The sequence below is a fragment of the Mastacembelus armatus genome, chromosome 22 (genome assembly GCF_900324485.2).
Source record: "Mastacembelus armatus chromosome 22, fMasArm1.2, whole genome shotgun sequence".
Taxonomy (NCBI): Eukaryota; Metazoa; Chordata; class Actinopteri; order Synbranchiformes; family Mastacembelidae; genus Mastacembelus; species Mastacembelus armatus.
This window is the reverse complement of record NC_046654.1, coordinates 10,228,780-10,254,763: the sequence shown is the minus strand read 5'-3', so window position 1 is coordinate 10,254,763 and position 25,984 is coordinate 10,228,780. Positions and strand designations below refer to the sequence as shown.

Genomic DNA, 25,984 nt, shown 5'->3' with positions numbered 1-25,984 from the left:
CCTGATATTTGCTTACTTTCCCAAAAATCAGTGATGATAAGAACCAGTGTCAGTTCATCACAATCAGTCTTGATGGTCTAATCTGAACAAATACGTTGTGACTTTCATTATCGATCAATCTGTTGATATTAATCATTTGATCTATAAATATAAAAAGAAAACAGGGAAGAAACACACATCAAACGACCTAAGATCCAGTGCTGCCTTCAAATGCCTTTTGTTCAATCAAAGTCTAAAGAGAATTATTTATTATGATATACAAAAAAACAACAAATTCTTCATTTTGTGCAGCTCCAACCAGATAAAATTCCTCTTTTTGCTTGACAAATGACTAAAATGATCTGAAATGAAATGCAACAGTTCATCACAGACTGACAGCAGTGTTTAGCTACAATGCACAGTGCCCAGTTACCTACACATCCAAACAAACTCCTTCACAGGAGGAAAAATGGCTGAAGCTCAACCTCCCACCATTTGCCGAGGAGATACCATAGAAAACATGCACGGCTACTTGTTTCTTTCCAGCACAGCACTTACTGAGGATGATGATGGTTGATGAAACCCGTCTGAGGACTCCAGGTGAAATCTCAGGAGTCAACATAGTGTGGAAACATTCCTAACAAACCTGATGTACCGATAATATTTACAAACCCTTGTAAGTACCAGTGCTGTGTTATACTAGAGAATAAAGAAAACAAGACTTCTTTCAACAAGAAACAAAGTGATAGAGTTGAGATAAGAAAGTGTTTCCCACGAATATGACAAGGCCCATGATCCCATAACCACATGCAACCAAAAAAAGGAGGGTTGCCATGTGAGCATGTTGGGCTACGACATTATGGCTCCATATGGGATATTTTAGCCACCAATAGGAGAGTCACAAGGATGGGATGGGATGACACCGCAGTTAAACACTCACAGATAGCGTCTCTCACTCACACACACACACACACACACACACACATAAACTTAAAAGTAGCTCGTAACCAGAGCTGGTCAGCAGCTATTTAGTAAACTAAGAGTAGGCAGGAGTTAGACTTTAAATGCAGTTCAGCATTCCAGCAGAATTTATTCAGTCTGTGTATACAAATGATAAAAGATACATAGGACTTATTCGACTAAATGTATCTAATAATGCTGCTTCTCGTGTTTAACTTTGAAAAGCTATGGAAATCCATGCAACAATAATGTTTTAACTATTTTATGTCCTGATTCAACTGGTGACCTCTCCAGGGTGTACCCCTGCCTTTCATCCAAAAAGAGCTGGGATATTCTCCAGCAGATCCCCGTGACCCTAAATAGAAATAAGCAGGTATAGATAATAGAGGGATGTCCTGATTCAGATGCATACCTGATAACCACAATATCCTTGGTTCAATTCCAGCTGAGGACCTTTGATGCGTGTCAAATGTGTTATATTAAGAATATAACACATTTACAGTCAGCAGCAAACCAGCCTGATATTGCTGTTATTGTCTCACTTCGTGATTTGTGCAGCTGTAGTACATGTTTTTAATCCAGCAGAGGGTAGTAGAGCTTAGTATTGTAGTTACACTTCAGTGTGTTGTACTGAATGAGGGAATAAATTTACATTATTGTGCTAATTAAACATATTGCTTCAATATTGTCTCTAGCTTACATCGTGCATATACAACATGCACCCAGTTTAACAGACCAGGGTTTTAAAACAGCTCAAGATTAGATAGTAAAAGCTCTGTGATTATTTGCATGTGGTTACCTGACATTCCTTCGAGAGCAAAAATAGATTCAAATTGATTGCAGATGACAAGTGGAGACAGTAGGTTGTAATTTGACCATAAATCCAATTAAAATTCTACTGAAAAACATTAGTAGGTTTCCAGCACAAAATAATACTTCAAACATATTCACCCCACAGTCCTCTATGGAGATAAACACAAGGGTAAATTTAATCAAGCGTGAATTCAAATAACATAACATTTAGTGCACATATCGTGAACACTTACCTCCACTGTCAGGTGAGCTGAGGACATTGAGGGCGAACAGCATGGCGTTGGAGAAGGTGGTGGCCTCCTCCTTACTGGCAAAATTCAGCCCATAGACCTGGCGAGCATCACGCCACTGATGGAAGGTCGGGGTAGCCTGGTTGTATTTCAGGCCCTTAACTATGGAGTAGTTTATCACCACCTTGTTGGAGGAGGAAAAGGAGATTCTCACTCAATGCTAACCTACATTTTCCCAGCTAACCTCTACTGTACCAGTGTTCCCAAGAACACCCATAAAATGACAAATGCTGTGAGGACACACTCATCCTACAAAACGTAAACAATGGTAAGTTAAAAACTATGTTTTGTGCCCATGTTTTGGTTACTGTTTGAACGGTATTTGTAGGAAATCATTTGGTATCAAAGATTTGTGGACATGCAACCGTGTGCATGGTGGTGATTATTACTAATATTATCATCTCTCACCTGCTGATCCTGCAGTTTAACACCCACCACTCTGAAGGTGTTGTTGGCAGTGTTGTGGTAGATGTTGATGCGGCTGAAGCCCTGCTGCCCAGGCTTTATTGGCACCCACTTTTTACTGGCATCATCGTAGACCATCACAGAGGCCCGCGCCTGGCAGATACTCTGTTCACTGGAGGAAGAAGAAGGGGGAAAAGGTGTTAATGCTCTAAAAAGGTTCAAACATGATACTGCTGCTTTATAGAGTGCAACTAATGGAAATTTACAACTTTAGAGGTTAATAACAAAGGCGCAAATTTGAACAAAAATACTGATTTATTTGTCATCGTTCAACAACATACGACATATCTCCTGTATCCTAGACAAAGAAAGTCTAAAACTAAATGCACTTCTACATTTAGGCCACGTGCTGGATAATAGATTGAGTAAAGGAAAAATGGAAAGTATCTAGACCATTGAATAAAGCTCCTACAACTTTCCCAGGCAAAGACAACATTTTAACCTAACCCTTTGCCACAGAAGCCCATTAGATCAACCTCAGTATATCATGTTTTTCAAAAAAATGATGAAAGAAGCCCTTTATGGGTGAAGGCGGTAATGGAACAGAAAATAACTGGAAAGAGGGTGGGGTTTGGGTTGGAGAGGGGGGGCTAAAAGCTATAAACAAGACCTTAACTTGAACTTCAACCCTGGTAAATTCCCTTTGCCTTCTGGTCTTTACTGTGGTGTAGTGGCATCGGGAGATGTGTACAAGCATCACCGCAGAAGGGTGTGTGTGTGTGTGTGTGTGTGTGCGTGTGTGAGATGTATTTGATAATGAAACCATGTGTTAAAAAAAGCAAGTGTTAGCAAATGTATCACCAGCTGGAGACTCATTTGTTAAAAAGCAAATGAAAAGTCACACGTCACACACAGACACACACAGACACACACAGACACACACAGACACACACAGACACAGACACACACAGACACACACAGACACACAGCTAAGAGGAAGCATAAAATAACAAATAACAAGCCAAATGTGTCTTGACCTTAGCTCCATGTGTGTGATGGTGTTAAAATTATCTCGGAATGGAAACACATAATAGCAGGGGGAGCTGTGATGTGGACAGGCAGAGATGAGTTAACTTTCAGAACGTGTGAAGTGACTTCTCAGATTTAAACCAAATAGTTGCCTGTAAATGTGGACTTATTTTTGATATTGCCCGTTACAGTTCTCTTGTAATTTAATACATTTTTATAAGGCAAAGGTATGAAGTGCACACAATTTTACTTTGCAGTTACGACTTAAATTCATAATCACATACAGGAGATTGACCTAATCCCTTTAGAGATTTTTCCCAGCAGTATTATACAGTATAACACAGAACAACAATCTGCTTAGGGCTTTGAAAAAATAAAAGTATTAAGGACCAAAAGTCTAACTGTTGTTCTATTGTCATGAAAACAAAAAGGGTCTAAAGTGAATGAGTTTTTAACAAAAAGCGGAAGATGTGATAAAAATAATTACAGAGATATGAAAGTCCTGAGGCTTCCAGTAACATTCAAATGTGTCAACATGTGATTCCCAGCACCATCCACCCCCCCCCCCCCGCCCCGTCCCACCCCCGGCCCCCGCCGATGTGCCGCTGTGCAGGAGGAAGACAGCATGACACCCCCTGTACTGCACCAACACATGATTTGGTCTCAGACGGTTTCCTCTCACTTTCCTGCCATCATGTCGCCTGATCAACCTTAAATAACTCAGCAGTGACGGGAAGGCAGCTTCACTCTGCTTCTCCATTTTCTCTTTATAGCATTTGATATGCAAGTTTAGGGAGTGACAGAGACTTATCCTAAAATTAGTTTTCAAAGAGCTTTTTTGATTTCGATGTAACATCATTAGAACGTCTCAGTATAGAGTCATGTAATTCCCGAGGGAGAAGCCTTTAAAGCTCTTTTGACAGATGGATTTCAGCAACATCTCCCAAGATTACAACCACCCTCTGTCAAATATCCATCACTCTCTGCTGCACAACTGTTGCTGAGTTAACCAGCAGCAATATCATGTCGGAGCTCTCAAAACAACAAGAGTCAGAGTTTAGAGATACAGTAATTCGGTTAAATCAGACATGTTCGAATGTTGCAAGCAGCAGCATGAGTCTACATGAAGATGCTGATGGCTGCAGAATGGTTACACAACAAATATCCTCCATCCAGCGGACAAACAGGAACCTCCAAATCAAACAGGAAACACATCTGGCGTTAACACAAGCAGATGTGAAAGTTCCTCAAGTACATTCAAATATAGAATAGGATCCAAAACTAGTAATTCACTCAAGATAAAATCTAATATTCTGTTTGACAGCTCTGACAGAAAGCTCTATCCCAAATACCATCTTACATTTTATAAATTAAAAAAAATTTTCCATGAAACAATCTCCTGTCTCCATGGAAAATACTAAGTTTAATCAAGGATGATACCAGCAATCGGAAAAGCTCACTGCCGCTTCTTCACAACCACAAGGAATAACTAGACACATGCTGTTTCCTGTATCTCTAAATAAGCTACACAGACTCTCTCATCAAGTAACAGACACTTCTCTCCACTTCAGAGAACCAACAATCCACCAGAGTTTAACTGGGAAAGAAAGGGAGGGGAGGAGGAAGGTGGCTGTATCTCTGTGATGGATCTTCTTACAAAAACAGGCCCTATTTCTGGAGCAGTTTGGGCCAGAGGGATGGAGTGCCTCAAGCCTGATGCTGACAGTGTTTCAGTTCTCCTTGAGAAGATAGAAATAAAGTGGACAGCTTGTCTACTCCTTTATATACAGTTTGTTTCTCAATCTACACGTCATGAGATGTTGAGCAAAAAAATAAATAAAAGAAGAGAAAGAGGATGGTCATCTGGCTTAGAGAGTTGATGTTCATTTGTTCCTTTGGTTGGATGAGCCGCAGTGCTAAATTAGACCTTCACTGTGCAGCTCAGCTAATCTCAGCAAAAAAGAAAAACAAACATCACGTCTGATAGTTGCTAAATGCTGTGTGTTATCCAGTTACTGAGGGTGTCAGACTCTTTCTAGGTCACATGACAAAGCGGAGACGAGGCACAATAGGGCACATGATAGCTGCTTAACATCACAGCTGCTTCTGCCGACTTACAAAAACATTTCACTTTTGTCCCATTTTGTCAAGCTTGATACTGGATGAATTTTTAGCGAGTAGGTAGAGAGATGACAGAGACGCAAAGAGCACAGAGTGACTATGTGTTTGTTAGGAAGGCAGGGGCAAGGCGATATGAGCATGATCTGAGAAAAGGTCAGCTATTGCTGAAAATCACAATCAGTGACATTAAAATAATGTGATGAATCAAACTGCTTTTGAGAACAGGAAAATACATAACAGGAAGCGCTTAAGGTCAAAGTGAGGCAATAGTAAACAGCATTTTAGAAGTGATCTGAAATATACAGAACACACGTTTTACAGGCAAAGTTAATAAGGAAGATTTTCTGCTGATAATTTCAGTTGCTGCTTCAGATACTGTGTAGATAAAAAAAAAATGTATATCAGTGGAAAATTATACATAAACATACACTGTTCTGGTCATTTTAACGTGCAGTAAGTTACAGTGTTGACTAAACAATGACACATTATCACCTTATAAAGTTGCACCCATAACATATTTACAGTACACACCCAGTAGAAATGGACGAACATTATTATTCATTTAGGCTTATGTTTGTAGCCATTTAGTTGTTTTTCTGCAGCTACATGTGTATTCAGAACATAAAGGACCGGTCTTCTTGTTTCTTGGAAGATGGATTCGTTTGGCTTGATTTGGACAAGAGCTCCTGTCAGCTTCACCTTGTTTTTGCAGGAATAAGCAGATTTCCCAGTGTCGGCTAAATAATATTCACCTCACAAGGCAAACTGAGAAGCGTAGGGAAAAAAAAAAAAAGACAGAACAGAACAAAAAGAGAGAAAAGGGTGAATAAACGGCAGGAAGAAAAACAAGAGGAGAGGGGATATGAAGGCTTCTGCCACAATGAGTGCTTCCTCGTGTCAAATTAAGAGAGTGGTGAAAACGAGGCCACATTCCCAGGCTTTTGAATTAAGCAAAGCACTTCCCTGCACACATGGTTAGACATATGTGCCCCCCCTCCCTCCGACACACACAAATCTGTACTATATGTGCACACTTCGAGCATCATGGCTGTATGTTTTGAGTCCATTAGCAGAGCTCACTGCAGGGAGATATGATGCCTGAACCCAATCACGCTCAACAACTGATGCCTATAATATGACGGGTTGAGTGTTTGATATTTCAGTGAGATTCAGCAGCTTCATGGTCACATCACTTCATTCCTTAATGTATTTATGTCGGGAAAGTGTTTTCTTGGCATACTGAGAGATATGGTGGTGGGGTGTACAGGGCCTTCTCTGTCAGTAGCACCCGAGGGCAGAGCTTCTGTTATCGTGGCAATTAGCTTTTGTTGCTGGGGTAATTGTTTCATCCTGCTAGTTCACAGTGGAAAGCACCCGAACAAATAATGAATCATTCAACACAGTCGGCTCATGATAGCACAAACATGACCAAAGGCTACCACAGCTGGAGAGAAGTGTGCTGTCTGTAAACATATATGAACAGATAACAAAGCAGGACAGTAACGTGTTCTTTGACAAAGCTCTGATGGGTATAAATGTCCTTATGAAAGGATGTTGCTCTTTTTCTTCCTGGAACAGTATAATAAGCCTGGCTTAGCTTATTAACAGGATGTTTATCTAGTTATGTATTAGTTCCACTCTGGGGATATTCATAGTCGACAACTTAAACCTACAGAGCAGGGGCATACTGACCCCAACCATTACTGATTTCTTAAATAATTTGATTTCTGTTAAAAACATAAAGCAAAATGTCCAATTTCCGACAGATGCAGTAGCCACAACAAAAAGTATTACTTGTTTTATTTCAGGTGGCCATTTTTCAAGAATTAGAGCCAGAATATAAACAGAAGCCACATTATCCTACCACAGCTGCTACTTTATCCAACAGATGGACACTATACTAAGCTAAACTAACAGTTTAAATGTGTAGAAAAACAGAAAAGAAGCTCTCCTGAGTTCTTTCACACTGGATCTAAAATATAAACCAGGGCCAAATCACTGTGCTCTAAAGAATAAGCCGACAGAAGTATCCCACTAGTCTGTCCAGGTGGTGAAAGGCAACTGACATGTAACTGGGCTTCATCTCTTCCTTTGTGTCTCACTCATTTATGTCTCTGTTAATGCTCAACTAGCTAATGAAAGCAAATCTAATGTATAATATAATATTTTCTCAACTGTCACATCAGATGTTTGGACAGAGAGAACTTGCCCTGATTATTTATGGCATCTCCAAGGAGCAGCAGTTGATCTGCACAGCTGGAGACAACTTCATTTATCCAATTAATCAATTAATTTCATGCTAATTAAGTAGCTTAAAACTCCAGCCTTCTGTACAATGAAACCCAAGTGAGAGAGAAGAAAGCATCCAGAGACACTTCCTTTGCAGCAGGAGTGATAATTACACATTTCATGCATCCCTTGTTGGTGCAGTAGTTAATAGAGACATACACTCAATGTCAAGAAGGGTTTATAATTCAATCCAGGGGCTGCTTGGTAAATAAACAGTGTCTTCCTCAGGTAGCAAGTGATTATCTCAGGGAAATATGCTATAATATTAAATATGAAAAAGCTGGCAGTCTTAGCTGCTGAGAGACTCCTGAATATACCGGCACCATCTTAATACAGTTATATAAAATAAGCATGTTCTACATTATCCAGTCTGTTTATGTTAATGGTCAACTAATCTAAGAAATATAACAGACTACTGTGAAATATAATATCCAGTTTTAAATTCAAAGACTACTTCAACTCTGCTCTGTGTTGTGATTTGCTGCAAGTCTTCTAAAAGAGCACAAACACATAATTATACACCCACACCCAGTTTATTATGATACTCATGCTGACAAAATAAGAGTTACTTGTATTTTTAGTCAAGGCCAGTTTAGGGCAACAGGCACAAATGCACACATACTGTATGCATGGTTACAGCGTATGGATTTGGTTAGTTGTCTGCTATTATTACGCTCACCATGAGGATTATAGCCTCTGGGCTCACAGAGCATTTCAGGGCAGGGCAGAGCCACCGCTTGTCTAGTATGGGTGGGGGTGTATTTACATTTACAGTATGGATGCCTTTGTCTGTGTGTCTGGGTGGGTGCAGGGGTCCAGCTGACTGATGGAAGAGGTCTGTCTGACTTGCTAGATTAGAGACGGAGCCTGGCAGGCAGATCATTACCTCACTGCAGTCTTAAATCTAAATTAACCAGGATTTAACTGTCGTACAAGACCTCTAATCTCCTCCACGGCGAAAGTACTCTTCACAAGCACACGGAGGGCAAGACGCCTGGGGGAACTAAAAACAGCACAAGCCAACTTTATCGCTGAAACTGTTTGAAAGCACAGTGAGCATGTTTGAAAGAAACAGCGAGAAATGTGATAAATGTAATTACAGTAATGCTGCTGCATGTTGCTGTAAAACCATAAAAATGGAAACTAAAGAAGAGTCAAATGCAGTTATACAGAATTAGTAAAGTCTGTTTGCTATCTGCTTTTTGACATGCATGACACTACTGAGTTCCAGTTTTGAACAGTCCAACTGTTGGGTCTAGACTGAAATAAATATTGCCAAAATTGCAATGAACTTTGTTATACAGGTCAATGTCCCTCCAGGATGAATCATCATAACATCTTTTACTGTGACATCATCTGTAACAATTCTCCTTAGCCTCAGCTGTACTTTGCTGATATTAGTATGCCAACATGTTAAAGATGGTGAAGATGGTAAAAACCCCTGCTCAGTATCCATATGTTACCATAGCCATTTTAGCAGTTAGTGAAAATGGACTAAACTAAATGAAATTTGCAAATACTGATTTTCATAAATGTGCAAATTACTTCTACTTTTCACTGAGCGTTCAATGAGAAAATTGATATAACCTTCATAGTTGTTATTAAAACTAGAATTTATTAGGAAAGTCCCAAGACTTTCAAACTAATGGCATGAATATATCTCTATCTAATGCATTGCAGTTCCACTAACAAGGCTATTACATGCAGGCACACAGCAGATCAGATTCTCACAATCTATGCCGTGGCACCAAATCCTCATTGATCCATCATGTTGTGCAGATTGTGATCACTGTATACTGCAGTATGTGCCGGTAAAGAGTACAGTGCAATACTGCAGAACGGGATACAATTAACTCGCAAATGGGTGAGAGAGAGCCAGGCAGAGAGAGCAGAGTACTGTGGTCTTAATGGCATTATAGCAAACCGCATTAATGTGCTTATGTTCTTAGCTAAATGCCCCAGTTGTGTGCAAAAAGCTCATAGCCATGATATATCAGTTTGCTGTGCTGCCTCTTTTCATTCATGCACAGCAGAGAAGCCCTGAATTCATGACCTATATTCTGACTTTCTTTGACTGTGTGATTTGCATGCATTAAAACTCTGCAGTATGCATGTGTGCATGTACTGTTAATGGCTTTGAGTGTACTGCCACCAATATAATTCATCCATACATCCATCCATTTTCTATATGGTAACCAGGGTCACAGTGATCTGCTGGAGCCTATCCCAGCTCTCTTTGGGTGGAAGGCAGGGGTACACCCTGGACAGGTCACCAGTCCATCACAGGGCCCCAATATAACTCATAAGAATGAAAAAACAGCTTATTTCATTCAAAAAACAAAATAACATATCCATGTTAACAAAACAAACTTAATCTTAACTCGCTGTAAGGTTATATGTCATGCACTTTACTAGATATTCTCTTGGACAGTATTATATTTCTACAAAAAAAAAAAAAAAAAAACCTCTGTCAACTCTGAATTTGAAGTGGGCAATACAATTCCCTCATCTGTTATATCTGTTTTCTCTAATCAGGCTGATTTAATAAAAAACATTCTAAAAATATTTCCCAAGGTGACCTATTGATCCAAAAATGTTGAAATAAAGCCACAAATGTTCTAAAAATGTCTATTTTGTCATGTCTTCACATTTTTTTTTTTTTTTAAATCTTTGCTTTTTCTCTTACCAAGAGGTCTCCACTTCTGTCACATTCAAGGACCACTTTGTTGATTTTTAAAAAATATCCAAATCAGGAGACTAAGAGTAGGGGATATCATATTTTATACAGACTCTAAAGGGCTCTTGGGCACATAAATAAAATTGAACATTAAATGCTACATTTACACATTCAGTGCTTTTTTTGTGTCACAACTAACAGTATGGAAAGTTAAGAATCGACTATGATCATATAATAACTTGGACGCAAGTTATTATATATAATATAATATAATAATAATATAATACCAGTTATAAGCAGCAGCTGCACATAATATACACTTTTTTTTTTTTTTTTAAATCATTCTCTTTTTCCTCTCCTACATGAAACAAGACAGCCAACAGAGCTGTTTGATCCTACACTTCTCATCTGGGACAGCAGCAATGACCAAACCTCTCTCCTTTCTCTCTCTATCCCTTCCCTCTTACTTCCATCCTCCCCTCTCCCAAAAGAAAACACAGAGAGGAAAACAGAAGGGCACTGGCCCGAAAGGATGCCTCTTCAGCCAGAAGCCATGTTGTCTTCAATACTTGTGTGAATTAAACATGTATGGCGCCCTAACAGAGCCCTGCTATTCAGAAATGCTCTATGGGAGGCTGATGAATGTTTAGAATAAGGAAGATGCTCGGTGGCTGAATCAGGCAGCGATCACTTCGACTGAGGTGATACGCAGCAGATAATCAGTCATAACTTCTCAACACTCTTCTATACAGCAAAGCGTTGTTTTATTTGATGTTGCCAAATCAAATTACTCATGCACATAATAAGTAGTAAACAAAAAATAACAATTCTGTGTCTAAACGACAGGTTGTTGAGGCAAGATTAGGGCCGCAGATTAGTATTTTATCTCTGATTAAAATACAGCAAGGGGAAGATTTGTCCATCTGTGCTGCTGAAAAATCACACTACACATCCTTTTCTTTGCACACAATGAGCCAACCTTGTTGATCAAAACAACACACGTTGAGCTCATTGAATCTGAATTACGACCTCTTCATCTCTCTTTTCAGTTCAGTCGCTGCTTTTGACATTTGTCTTATCATATACTGGAGGTTGGAATAACCATAACCACACACACACACACACACACACACACACACACACACACACACACACACACACACACACACACACACACACACACACACACACACACACACACACACACACACACACACACACACAGTCAAAAAAAAGTGTGGGTACAAACCTGGCAGTGATGTGGCTGTAAAACAACCCTGAGTCACTGACACTCTGAGGGATGCAGTAACGCAGCACTTGGAGCCGATGTATGTCCATTCTGGTATTCATGAAAAGAGGTCTAAGACACAAACTCCTGTCTGGTGCTGCACCATTAGATTAAAACTATAACTCATAAAAGCAGTTTAATCCTTCTGCTGAAAGCTCATAACAAATTCAAACAAGAGAAATGGCTTCACAAATGACCAGAATATATCCAGTTAAAAATGAATTGAAAAGTGTCCTCCAGATCTGAACTCTTGTACCGCTGCCACCGCTATGATAATCCATCCGCAAACAAAGAGGTGACTGACAGACAGACAGGCAGAGATGAAGTCATTCACCAGCCTCTTGTCTGACCGCATAATAGATGAACATGTGCTCGTGTGTATGTGTGTGTGTGTTATTGAACCTCTGTGCTACTGTCACACTGTTAACCCATGGGAGATTACCTCATATCCGTCTCAAACAGCTTCAACCCCCCTTTCACACACACTAACATTTGCAAGTGTTGGGTGTTACCCCACCACCTCCAGCCCCCGAACGCAGCCTCCGTCGCCATAGTCACCCAATATGAAACAGAGGCTAAATTAACAAACATCCCCCTGTTGAATGGGATGCCCTCTACCTCAAAGGACAGATGCAGTGGGTGAATGTAAGCCAACATGTACAGCACACAACAACTGGAAAAGGTGTGCGTGCTAAATGTCAATTAACATCCACTGGGTTATCGGCCAGCTCTAACACTCAATCTGAATTTGGCACACAGGAGAGGTCATCAGCCTGATCATTGGCTGCAGGGACTTTATTCAGAGGTCTGTCCAGATGTATTTAAACCTGAGCTAGGGCAATGGGTTGGCCTAAATTAACTGAGGGAAAATACAGCATATCAGTATTGGTGGCGGTTGATCAGTAACAGAAAAATGCAGCATGCAAATGCCATGTATGCCTCCATATATTTGAGGTAGCTGTGTAGTAACAGTGTCTCAGTTGCATAGTTTGTCAAATTTAATTATTACTTGTCAAACATCTAGCTGGCTACATATCTTGTTTTTCAGAATACTCCATTTTTGTATGTGATATATCCTGTGGCTAAGTCAGGCGATTTCCCGCTCACCAAAAGGTCATAAATGAATTTAATAATATACTGACAGTTCAAAAAAACAAGGCATTTTCAGTGAAATTTGTTAGTGCTGGATAGCAATCCTGAGAGTGGTGAGATATTTGTGACAGACATATTTCAGTCTAGACCAAAGTCAGGACCAACCAGCAGTCACAGAGTCACAAGTGTAGCAAAAAGACAAAAAATGATATACAATATATGATTTACAGTTAAACTGATAAATTGGCCAATATGTCATTATCGGATTGGTTAAACTCTCAAAAATTTATCTCAAGGTGGCCTCTAAAATATGAGAAACACACACACACATGCACACACATTCCTATATTATATTAAAATTCTCTCTCACACTCACTCTCTCTCTCTCTCTCACACACACACACACACACACACACACACACACTCAAGTCCCAATGCTGACAGTACTCTGCTATGACAGAATACTCTGAACTTTACTTCTCTGGTTTCCAAATAGCCAACATCATATGCCGCACTGACAGCAAACAACACTAACAACAGAGTCACACCACCAAGGGACACTGACTGGCATCAGAAAACGACACTGATGTCTAGTTAGACGAGGGGTCACAGTCAATAGGGATTGGCTGAACAGGAGTGCCAGTCAACACTGATTTGTTTTTTGGGGGGGCCACAGTAACAACAGTGCCAAGCAGAATTTCCGCTGGCTCGTCTGCCGCTGAGCGCCCAGCCTGTGTACAGGACATTTCCCTGACAGGCCAGGCAAATGTTAACTAGCTTGATCTGTGACAGACAAGGCTCTGCTGGGACCAAGTCAAAATAGACATTGCATCCAGTAAAACAGACATTTAAAGACTCAAAAAAAGATGCAGCCTAACATAAATCATTTGAGGCTCATTCACTGTGCTATGTTTTCAAAGAACAATCACTATATCTCATCTGAATGCCTCAAATCAATAACATTACTATAAACTGAGGGTTATTATTGTGTTCACTGTTATTATCTATTATTATGATTATAATTATTCTAAAGTGAGGTCCTGGGAGCCATTTGCTTAGTGTAAAGAGATAAATGAGTGGTACAGAGTTTAGCTGCAGTAAACCCTCCCAGAATAAATACTGACCCCGTTAACAACATCACTTATTCATCACATACCTCTATAGATGCCAATTGTCTCTCAGGCTAATTGTCACATACAATGCAATATGGAGAGTAACCCCCACTTCTACACTGACCCTCCCCCACCTTCCTCAGCGCTCTCATATCCTCGTCCTGTCACTAATCCTGATCCTTAAAGGGAAACGCTGCTTCTGTTCAGAGAAACATTATTTCATAGGAACCAAAAAAGCCACCCGGGGTCTACAAAAGGCAAATTCCATTTTATAATAATATGAATAATGTTACAACCCGACTATTGATATTATTTGCATACTGGGGGAGAGAAGCAGAGAGGTTTTCCATGTGATGTACTGCACTTTGCAAAGGATTACTTACTAGAGTGCATGTGACCAAGCGTAAACTTCTGATGTTATCTCCTCGGGCTCACTCTGTGCCACATCTGTATTTGAGCTACAACAAATGACTATGGCCCGCTGTAATCTGCCATGTCCATATTACATATTACCACTCTAACAACAATTTACACCATCCTCACACTTTTCTTTATTTGTCCTTCTCCCACAGGCAACGACTCAGACGGGATCAACCGTGTGAACGAACGACAGCAGCTGAGCGGACACACTGACAGACAGTGAAAAACTCATTCCTTCTTCCCAGGAAAAGAGTGAACCAATGAAGGTTTGCCAAAGGGTAACCAATCAGGCTTCTCTACTAACAGCTGGCCACAGAAAAAACAGAGACAGAGGAGTGGAAAGAAGGAGACAGACCAGAGAAAGTGAGAAACTCCTAGAGGAGACGTTCCTCTCCTTTTTTTCCTCCTTACTTTCTTTCCAACTGGAGCCAGCTGCTTTATTCAACAGCATGTAAAGCTGGAATGAGAGCTGAGAACGACACAGAGAAATGCGGGTTTTGTTGCAGCTGAACAGTCCTACAAATGCAGTTTGAAGAACCAAACAGATTCTGCGGCCTGAAAGCTGAGCCAGGCTTTAAACAGAAACACTAGAGAGGGAAGAAGCAACATCATTATCACTCCAAGGCCAGTTTTTACTGAAACAACTCCAAAACACAGAAAAACTCAGAGACACAGAAAGAGGTTGCCTTACCCAAAATCGTCCAGGGAATACATGTCGCTGTAGAAGACAGCACAGTCCGCAAGCAAAGGATGAAAGAAAGTATAAAGGAGGAGATTATGGAGGAGAGGGGGAAGTGTCAGCCTGAGAGCAGAGAGCGATACACATGCTGCCCAATGCTGACGCACACTCGACCTTTTTCCTCTCTTCACATCCTCTGAAAATGTTTCTTAAAATTCCTACGCCAACCGAGCAGACGTACAGTAGGAGAGAGTGGGAGGGAAGAAGTGAGGGAGAGAGCTGAGGAGGGTTGCAACAGAGTAAGGGAATGCAAGAGAGCGAGCGAGCATGTGACCAGTGAAGACCAGTCACCTCTCTCTGCTTCAAGGAGTTTAGTGCTGCCTTTCAACCTCCAAGGAATCATTTCTACTGGATGGAAATGACATGTTCACCTATGTAAGAAGCTGCAGCTTTTACACTCGACTTTCTACAGCATGGAAAGTTCTGAAAAACTAAGGGCAAGATTTTACACTAAGAGAGTAAAATTCATTGGAGCCATGAACTGATTAACTGCAGGGTATGAAAGAACAGGAACAATACACCAGTTTATTCATACAACTCAGCTCTCACACATACACCACATTCCAGTTTGAAATCAAGTATATTGCAGAAACAGATGTAATAATTAGGTTTATATTCCAGCAACAGAGGCTTCATTCATCTAGTGTAACATTTGTGATTTTCATCATGGCTTTATCAGAATTTATACCCGACCCGTCGCCCATCTGCCTGAAGCCAACTTAGGCTATTAAGCTCCTTTACCACAGTGAGCTGAGGTGTGGGAAACAAACGAAGAGCAATCTACTCCCCTAAATGATTAGGAGGCTTTGAGGGTTTAGAAAACATTAAGAAACATGCAACAGACCCTGGGTCTAAGATGGAATCTGGAAGGTCAGAGAAGTACAAGATAATCTTCTTTTCCAAAAAGAAGCCTTTTATGAAATAGGCTGTATGGATGTGGATACAAAAACTGTGGCTGGTAAAGCCGCAAAATCTAATGTATGCATTTGGCAACATATAGCCAAGCCCTATTTGTGTCCACGTGTGTGAGACAAGTAGATCGAGTGAACTGACTCAGAACTACAGAACATGCAATGTTAACATGTGGACATACTATAGGATGCTGCATTTAAAAGTCTGTGGACTGAAAGCTGAGAGGAAGAAAAAAATGCCTCAGTGAACTGCAAACGCTTTTCTCAGTATGTGGTGGGGTCATCTGATACCGCCTGTTTGACCTACATTAAGCCAAAGGACACATGATGCAGACTCATCATCAAACCTCCAGTGACACCAAACCTATATATGATGTCAAGGATCTGTCAGAGAACTGCCAGGTTGCAGTAACAATGCAGCTAAATGTTTGTGGTGTTCAGAGCATGTACTATATACGGTTCAAAAAATGAAACAAGAGCAAAAGAATCACTAGTATCTGTCTTACTTTGCTGAGGAACAAACCCACGGCAAATAACACAGGGGCGATGCAGAAGAATATACAGATGTAAAGACAAAACAGCATCAGCACTTAAAACACCTTATTTGTGATACTGGAAACACTGTTAAACAGTGAAGAAGAACCATCGTAGAGCATCACTTGTCAACGAAAAGCTGCATTCACCTAATAAAACACAATATAACTCATGTTCAGTTAATGTGCAGGCTATTTTTATAATTAAACTTATTGTTTAAGGTATAAATGTATATTGTTTAAGGTATCAATGTATAAAACTGAAAATACTCACACTAGGCAACTAGGAAACTGTTGCAGGTTATTTTTCCACACTATTTCCTCACTAACTTTACTAAATTACATTAAAACAAGACACTTAACACTCCTTGGACTATTTAAGATCATTTTCCTTTTCTCTGATTTTAACAAACCTCCTTGTTCTTCAGAGGGAAACACTATATTATCTCTGTCATTGAATACTTGGAGGATGAGAGTGCAGGGGTTGTGTTGATGCTGGCTCACGTGGACCTGCTCTCTGATTAGCAGCAGCCCCGCAGCAAGATGCACATCTCAGCGTTTTACCTTCCACTGGCTGCACTCGCCCATCCTACCTTTGATGATTGTACCTACGATGAGTCACCACAACAGGCGCTACACAAAGCGCTGATAGTACAGGACGGACACCTCGCTTTTTGCCCTTTTCCGCTGTTTCGCTCCCAGCCCACTCAGCCTCTTGCTCTCACGCACACAAGCATCCAAAAACAACCAGCATTCAACCAACCAGGTGACAGCAGCCAGTCTGACAACAGAGAGGAGCCATCGCATAGTGAACACACACATGCACACACTCATGCACATACGTGCGCCCTTAAATAAACACTGTAATGGATGCAGCGATGCTGAACAAATTATCTCATTGAATTAAATCTTTCTTTTTCTTGAGTCTGCAAAAGAAAAGCCAGGTCACCTTGTTATTGCTTCCTGGTGATTTAAGACTTCCTTTTTGGGCTTGAGTCAAAGAACAGATCTGCCTCTAGCAAAAATAAACACAGGACGGGATACAAGCAGCACAGCTTTACAGCAAAGAGGAAATGGCATGTTCATCCAACCAGACAAGATATGAATCTTACATATTTACTGTTTGAGAACAAAACACTTCTGAAACTGACTGACTTATATTAGCTTACAGTGAAGAGGTGAATTATTTATATCAGGGGATGTTACATAAAACGCTTGTCGTACTAATTCAACCAATATATGCAGATGTGGCTCTCTCTCTCTTTTTTTTTACAATTTCTTTCTAACTCCCTTTATTTTTCCCTTTCTGAAGAAAGTAACACAAACAGCTACACACCCATACACTCACACACACATGCAGACAAACACCGGTAGCTACAGTGAAAGCAGAGAGGAGTGCACTGTATCTGAGCAGAGCTGTCAGTGAAAATCTGAAACCATAAATCAGAATGGCGCAGGCTGCAGCTACGGAAACATGGAGGAGTCAAACTACAGGCTGCAGGGGGAAATATAACAGGCCTGTTTCAGAAATAGAACAGAATACAGAGACTCTGTTGCTGGAGAAGAAGATTTAGGCCTCAGTTAATTCTGCACACCAACATAACCAGGGACAACGGCTTAAAATACCATACGTGAGCCTACACAGAGAGTGGACATTTGAACATGAGACACATTTACCATAGGTTGAGAATGTGGCTGTGTGGACCCCTCATGGAGTGGTCTTCGCTAGGTGTATATGTGTGTGTATGAGATGGGGGGTTGGTGGTGGTGTGGGGGGTCTGATAACCTGCCTGGCAACCACCAGAATAAACACCCTCCTCCTCCTCTGGTGGTTATAAGCGTCCTCACTTATCCAGTTTCCCCCCTGGAGCTACTCACACAGGCCGGTGCATCACTCATATTCAACATAACCAGACTATTATTTCACCAGGTGGGCTGCATTACTTATGTGGAGAAAGGCGTGATGCTGTCGTTTCCATGACAACATTAGCCTGGCTTTTAATCCTGCATTCAATAGACGGGGTGGGTCCGGCGGTGACAGAGGGTTAACAGGGGGCTAACAGATATGAACGATGCGCCTTGTGTGTTATGAATGTAAAGCGAATGGTAAAGGACGCCTATTTGGAGAGCAGGCCCGGTGGGTGGGCCCCTGGAAGCTCAAAGGAATGTCCCTAAAGAAAAAAAAAAGGCAAAAGACACGTATAATACTGATATTCCTCAGTACATTAATACATGTTGTATATTCTTAGGAGATTCATGAATACATGCAGATGCAGGCTGGAGGCAGAGAGCGGAGTGTCGGTGCGCATCTGTCATGACGCGTCAAACAGGGCGCATGGTGCTGGCCCGTCGCTTACCTCATTTTCTCCTTTTATTCAGCTGGAGATGATGGCACTGATGAGGCTGATGAATAGGAGCGACAGTCCGCTTGTGTTTCTGTGTATACAGTCTGAGAGGCTCGAAGTAGACCACCCAGCCTCCACCTTGTGTCCCCTTTGTGCGTCTGGAGCGATGATAACGTTACAGGCTAATGATGAGTCGTGTTGCAGAAACGCTAAGCGACAATCCGAGCGTTTTCTCCCCTCTGCTTTGTGCTCCGTTGTCTCAGCTCTTCACACGCGCCGCCGCGCCTTCTTAAGCCCATGTTCAGTCGGGGTTTGTGCTCGGTAGAAGACGGTGAACGGTGGTCGTGAGCCGCCGCTTCCCTCATGCCATATTTTCTTCCCATTCGGAGTGTTTTGGTGAGGTGGACGGATTTCGGGGGGAAATGCTAAATACGGCGTGCAAAGGGGAAGACGTGGGAGAAGATCGACTCAATGCTGCCAACCTGCGGGGAAGAAGCACACATGCACACACTGATGCCCCCAACCCCACCCCGAGGTCACCACCAACCCTATATAACCTACCCAGTTACCAGTTACGGTACATTCAGCTAAAATAAATTAAAAAAATATTAGTAAAAACTGACAAACCATTAAGGTGTCTCTATTTTTTTGTTTTTGGAGAATATAGTACTCTTGAGTATTTCATATTATTTCAAATTAAAGGCTTTATTATATGAGACAGCTTTAGTTTTAGCTAGGTTTGCCTAATAAACTGGCAACTGAGAGGGTTATGGTATTCTGCTACATTTATTTCTACTTGTGCTACATGGTGTTTTTCATAAGAGAATATATAAATCTCGCAAAATCTTACAGGGTAAAAAGATAAAGTTGTATTTATACATGGCTGATCAGACTTCCTCTTGGACAGGAAACAAAGAAATAACATATCACAAAGTGGGAAAACACACCACACAGCATCAGACAAATGTTAAATGCTTAGTTGTATTTCGCAGCCCCAAGATGTTAAGTAGTAAGAGAAATCATGTTACATTCACTCTGTAGACTGGTAACCTCAAATCACTGCTGTTAGATTTCAGTGCTTTTCCTAATAACACAAGTCTAACAATCAGTCAACCTTCACCATGTCCAGCCAATATGCCTTATACCAGTAGCAGCTATGGTCACACCAAAATCTGCTTAAACCCAGTCAAAGAAAACATATTTATTCATGCATGAGCAGACCCTTGGCCTGCTGTTAACAGTAGAATGAGAAGTGTAACATGTTGGATGGTACACAGCTCGGAAGGTTTTAGAGCAGACATTAAAAAACACCTTTAAGAGCTAGATGGTGATTTACTTTGCTGTATGTTCGTCAGGCTGAAGCAGTGCATTATAGAAAAACACCTCAAGATGGTTCAGTTCAGTTGAATATCTTGCCAGTGACCGATGGTGCACATCAGGCAGTAACAGTGTAACGGTCTCATCCTTCCCCTTCATTGACTGATGTGGGTGCAACAAACTGTAGAGCGATGCAGAGTTACAAAGGTTTCACATCATTAAAAAAACAAAAACCCAAACTCCTTCCTCCTCAAAGGCGAACAAAACAACTCATTCCAAAAATCTGAAACCCTTTCAAACATCCACATTTTGCTTATATCGATTTCAAGCCTTTCAGTACATTTACACGACTGGGACTGAATGGGATTGTATTATGGGAAAAAAAATCAAAGGAACTGAAACTGGTAGTGATGGATTTGAAACCCAATCAATAAATAATAAGAAAATGTCTTTTTTTGTTAAGACCTGGAAGCACAAACACTTGAAAAATGGAAATAGTTAAAATCCATATTTGGAATCTGGATAATGTAAATAATTTTCCCCAGAAAATAATCACTCCAAATAGTAGTTAATATCATATCTGACTGGAATAAACCATGCAGTGTCATTGATATTAGTCTCTTTGCTAGGATGAATTAATGTCGGTCAAATTCATCAGCCCTGGCTATTTAAGCCATTTTAATGCACAGTAAAACAATCCAAATAAATCAACAGTGGAGCTGAATCATGGCTGAAACTGAATATTTCAGTGAGATGTTTTTAGGGCTGCGAGAGGCTTGTTCTGATATGTCGATGTTCATAACAGGGAAGGGTCCTGCCTCACTAGTGCTTTCCTGAGTTGTTAAATACAAAATTAAAGTAGAAAATCACTGTGTTCTTTCTTTCCATACACAGTTTTTGTCCCAATGCTCTTGGATCTCCAGCTCAGTGGTACTCAGTTTGGATTGGCTCTGAAAGGCAGCAAAACAAACCTCTTCACTCCATTAACTGTGGCAGGAGTGTGTACAATTCAAGAACAGTGAAAGCCAAACTGTGCAAATGTGGTCACAAAGTCAGAGCCTTTGGTTCTCTTTACTTGGATATGATCTCTTTCATTTGTTTTATCTCATGTCATTGGTGATTAGGTTACAGTACACGGGAGAGATTTTTTTTTTTTTTTTTTTTTACATGTGTGAATAAAGAAAAACAAGAAATATTTTTCTAATTTAAACAACCGCACATTACTCCACCAGTTCACCTCATTTCAGATCTGACAGCAGATCAGGAAGAAACATCAGGAAGCAAAATTCCTCTTCTGTCAATTCACTTCACTTCATTTTACTTGACTTCAGTTCAGTCAGATCTGCATCTGAGTTAAGTTAAATTTGGTTTGGTTCATTTTTAGTGCAGTTCAGTTCACTTCAGCTGGGGTTCGGGCCCCAGCAGCAGTTTAAGTTGACAGTATCTGTTTCTCCTCCCTCAGACTATCCTCCACTGCATCACACTCATGTCCTTCCCTCCTGTTGACACCAGATAGCTGTCATCAAACAGAAAGGTCACATTGGTCACGTGACTGCTGTGGCCACCATAAACATGGCTGGGAGCCTGAAAAGATAATCACTAATCAATTTTGGCATTTTATCCCGTCTTCATAAACAGCCATTTCACATTTTACAACAGTTTAATCTCATTTTAATCCACAGCAGTTTAAAGGATCTTACTCTGAACTGTGAACATGGATATGAGAAGAGATGGACCTTCCCAAAATCATCACCGGTGACGAGGAGGCTCTTATCACTGGACCTGCAGACGGCGTTGATGTCTGTACCATCTGAGCCATCGGGCCACAAGCCTGAGGAGAGAAACGAGTAGAAATAAACAGACAAGAAAATATGAACACACAACTAAAAGAGGAGAAATGAAAGAGCCCTTACTTACCAAAGACTTGGAATCCCAGTGTGCAGGTGCATGTGGCCCACTCAATATCTCTGGTGGTCTCCACACTGACCACCTGTTTACACACTGAGGGGATCCCTGGGAAAACACACACAAATCAAACACATTGCTGTGTTTTTAGCATAAATTAATGTAATAGTTTTTTTCTGGAGCATTATTTTGTCCTTCACGGACACACACATGTCAATATAACAGGCTGTGAGAGGATGACAGTGATATAGTACTTACAATACAGTATCTCATAGTCTCCTGAATTTGATACCAGATACTGGGAGTCCACTGACCAGTCCAAATGGGTGATGAAACTCGAGTGACCCTGAGATGTAACAGGACCAAGTTATGTTATTTTCCTTTGCAGATAAAAACGACAAACAAACAAACAAAACAAAACAAATTTTCCACTGAATTGAGTCAGTATAGTAAATAATCCTAGAAATGTTGATCCAGTTTAATGCAGTAACCCTTAGTCATCCTGTTTATATAGACACAGCAGAGTATGACTCAACTTGTTGTCATTTATATTATATTACAGTGTTTCTATTCAACACACAGTGAGGACACAGTGTTCAGTGTGGAGGAGTCAAACATAGGGCAACGTGGGACACTAAATATAAAACTGATGGAATCAAAAATAAAGAAGGCATGGATGAGGGCAAACATAAATAAAGGTCCTCACCGAGCACTTCCCAACTCGACTGTACTTCCTCCCATTTTCTGTCACAGCGTAGATATAGATGTAGTTGTCGTGAGAACCGATGGCCAGGAAGTTACCATCTAAATATAAAAGAAGACAGGAAGACTGTTGGTAGGAAAACAAATAAAATGTAAATACTTACAAGTGTTTATCATGTAGACTGAACTGGATTATTAATATTCTGTTGTTGGAGCAATGACCTCTTTAAATTTGTATTTTTATGTTGCACAAAGAAATTTATTTACACTTATGAAACAGGGCTGCAATGTGGTGCCATCTCAGCGGAAGGTTAAAAGCTTTGTACAGTAAAAATCGTGGGGGCAGATTTTATATTGCTTATAACCATGATTCTTTCTTGCGTCGACAGTTTTAAGAAATAGTTTTTCTTCCATCATGTTTCCTTGATGTAGACAAACACTGTACTTTAAATGTTCAGATAAAAATGGGGGAAAAACTGATTGTGAGACACAAACACTCTGGATGCTCAGGGGAAACACACTGTCAGCAATTATCAACATACCTGGTCCGTAGTGCATAACAGACAGCTGTTCATTCCCATCTGTGTGCACTGTGACTAAATCCTTAGAGTCAGTGTCCAGTACCAGCCACCTGCAGGATCAGTGGCAGACTGCTCAACAATCTGGTTTTTCATCAGTTTAATAATAATCAAAATCTGCTCTGGAGAGACTGCTGTCTTAAAACTTTTTGCAGCTGTAACACTTCAGAGATTAAGCAGCCATTAAGGGCTTTTTGGCATTTGTACCTGCCAGTCTGTGTTCCTATGGCAACCACAGCTCCAGTTGGGTGAAAGCCTGCTGACTGGGCAGCATCCTGTCAGAAACAAAGGACAGTGGAAGATGAAGATACATATATTTTACTCTAAGCGTTCAGATGGTTCTCACAGATATCAGAACTAAAAAAACAAAGGTCCAGTCCACTTGCAGTAGCATTTTGTGTGGGTGAGAATTAGATCCCAAGACTTGGGAGTAGCTGCTAGTGGAAGATTAGACTATTTTTATGTACATATGTTTGTCCTGTTTAATATTTGAACTAAAATCTTACCCTACTCTGAACCAGTCGTGTGCTATGATTATTAACATAGCATGGGATGTAATGTAGCAATTACCATTTTTTGTGCTGTGTAATTCCAATGATTGACACAGAGGGGCAGTGTTGACCTTACCTCCATGCTCTTGGCCCAGATGAGCTGATGGGAACTTGAGTCCCACAGGCTGACCTGCCTGTCATAACCACAGGTGAGGAACTGAGATTTCCAGGGGTGAACAGCCAGACCCCACAGCTCATCAATATGACCCTGGAGAAGAGAGGACAGATTTTTCTTTTCAATTTACTGTTTCGTTTACTTTGGATTCTGAAACCTGAACTATAGTTTTAAAAGAAAATGAAGAATATTCTCATCTACAATGTGGTAATTTTCTGCCTTATTTGTGTTATATCTTTATAAACTGGATATTTTTGGATTGTGAGCTATTGGTGAGACAAAACAAGGCAGCTGAAAAAGTTGACTTGGACTCTACTAAACTGTGTTGGCACTTCAATGAATGGAGACAATTACTGGCAGATTAATCATTAATACAAATAGATTTTCCTTGCAGCCTTGCATTGCAGTAAACCAGAGTGGTGCATCTATTGTACCTGTGTAATTGGTGTAAATTCTCCATCCAAACTGCCTTGCAAAACAAAGTTCTTGGTGGTCCCGATGAGCACGGTCTCCCCTCTGCCCTCTGCTATGGTCCGGATGGGACCAAACAACTCAGGCACCTGTGGAGAAAACATAATAATCATGTGAACCATCTGTTCACCTGAAACATTTGCCAGAAGAAGCATCAGCTGAGCTTTTAGCGCATAATGTGGTCTCATCAGAGCAAGGCTGACATGAATGATCCATAATTTAATACAGAAATCATTATATATATATATCTATAAATATCGACAACTCTAAGTGAGCGCACAAACCCATCCCATCCTCTGTAATATTTATGGTGCTGTATTCAGAATGCATTGTCTGCCGCCTTAGGCAGAAGAGCAATTTCTGGCTAATATAAATAATCAATACCTACTTTAAAAGGAGGAGCTGGATATGCATCTTAATGCATCTTATATGTAAGCAACGATTTTTGTTGAGCTTTTTCTCACCTCCAACGATTGTATCTGCTGGTAGCTGTTGTCCCAAGAAATGAGCCTGCGATCTTTACCTCCAGACACCAGCGTGCCGTTCCTCAGCATGCACAGAGCAAAGATGCTGCCCTCGTGAGCTCCTTGGATGACATGGCTGATGCGATTAGTGCCTGCATGACAGTAGTGGGGTGAGATGGATGAGAAGAGAGTTGGACACAAAGGTCGACTGCTTTAAGACAGCAGATTAACTGACAGACATGGAACCAGGGAGACAGATAAATCAGAGACAAAGGATGTTAGCTCACTTCCAGCTCTGTTCTGTCCTGGGTGTGATCTCAATCTCCTGACAATGAGATGTCTTTGACCTTATAACCACAGTCCTCATTAAAATATGCTTCCTCTACCTGACAGACATGGTGATTCTGACTTGTGACTTTCTGTGAGGAGCGTTGTGTACCTTTCCCCCACACCAAGATGTTCCCACTTGAGTCTCCAGTTATAGTGTCTCCATTTTCTGCAAAGGTCACGCACAAGACAAACTTGGGCTTCTCTTGTTTCTGCAAGACCAGAACATACACGAAATTTCATTTTTACAATGATATCATCAATCTTCTTTATGTAGCTATACCTGGACATGTATCACAGCACAGACTGTCATGATTAAATTTGTGCTGCTACATCAGACTTTACGATCATAACATGTGGGAAGAGTTTGCTGGCCTACCTCAAACAGTCCTTGCTTCTTGACCAGAATGCCTTTCTCCAGGTTCCAGAAATAGAGATGGGATTTGCCACATGTCACTACGATGTTGCTGTCTGTCGGGTGAAAGTCTACAGCAAACACTGACTCGTTGGAGCACTGAACAAAAACATGACACAAGAAAAATGCTCAGGGG

The 25,984-nt window shown here is 40.8% G+C and overlaps 2 protein-coding genes across 17 annotated transcripts in view; both read right to left on the bottom strand.

Moving 5' to 3' along the window:
* evla (Enah/Vasp-like a) overlaps positions 1-19,453 on the bottom strand; it is a 28,275-nt gene extending 8,822 nt beyond the window's left edge. The window contains exons 1-3 of one of the 4 annotated variants that reach the window (XM_026300814.1): positions 19,016-19,453; positions 2,451-2,619; positions 1,986-2,166 (exon numbers count right to left, since the gene is read on the bottom strand). In XM_026300814.1, the coding sequence (XP_026156599.1) occupies positions 1,986-2,166; positions 2,451-2,619; positions 19,016-19,020 (355 nt within the window). In that variant the 5' untranslated portion in view covers positions 19,021-19,453. Of the gene's footprint in view, positions 1-537; positions 782-1,985; positions 2,167-2,450; positions 2,620-15,166; positions 15,430-19,015 lie in introns of those variants that run through there. The other 3 variants (XM_026300805.2, XM_026300833.2, XM_026300823.1) reach the window with 3 other exon arrangements.
* A 513-nt stretch (positions 19,454-19,966) lies between these two features.
* The window catches only part of eml1 (EMAP like 1), a 44,979-nt gene continuing 38,961 nt past the window's right edge, over positions 19,967-25,984 (bottom strand). For all 13 annotated transcript variants that reach the window (XM_026305673.1, XM_026305199.1, XM_026305440.1 and 10 more), the window contains 12 exons: positions 25,813-25,947; positions 25,546-25,645; positions 25,107-25,258; positions 24,606-24,731; positions 24,133-24,264; positions 23,713-23,780; positions 23,470-23,558; positions 22,932-23,029; positions 22,484-22,571; positions 22,238-22,333; positions 22,021-22,151; positions 19,967-21,904 (listed from right to left, as the gene is read on the bottom strand). In XM_026305673.1, the coding sequence (XP_026161458.1) occupies positions 21,779-21,904; positions 22,021-22,151; positions 22,238-22,333; positions 22,484-22,571; positions 22,932-23,029; positions 23,470-23,558; positions 23,713-23,780; positions 24,133-24,264; positions 24,606-24,731; positions 25,107-25,258; positions 25,546-25,645; positions 25,813-25,947 (1,341 nt within the window). In that variant the 3' untranslated portion in view covers positions 19,967-21,778. The remainder of the gene's footprint in view (positions 21,905-22,020; positions 22,152-22,237; positions 22,334-22,483; positions 22,572-22,931; positions 23,030-23,469; positions 23,559-23,712; positions 23,781-24,132; positions 24,265-24,605; positions 24,732-25,106; positions 25,259-25,545; positions 25,646-25,812; positions 25,948-25,984) is intronic.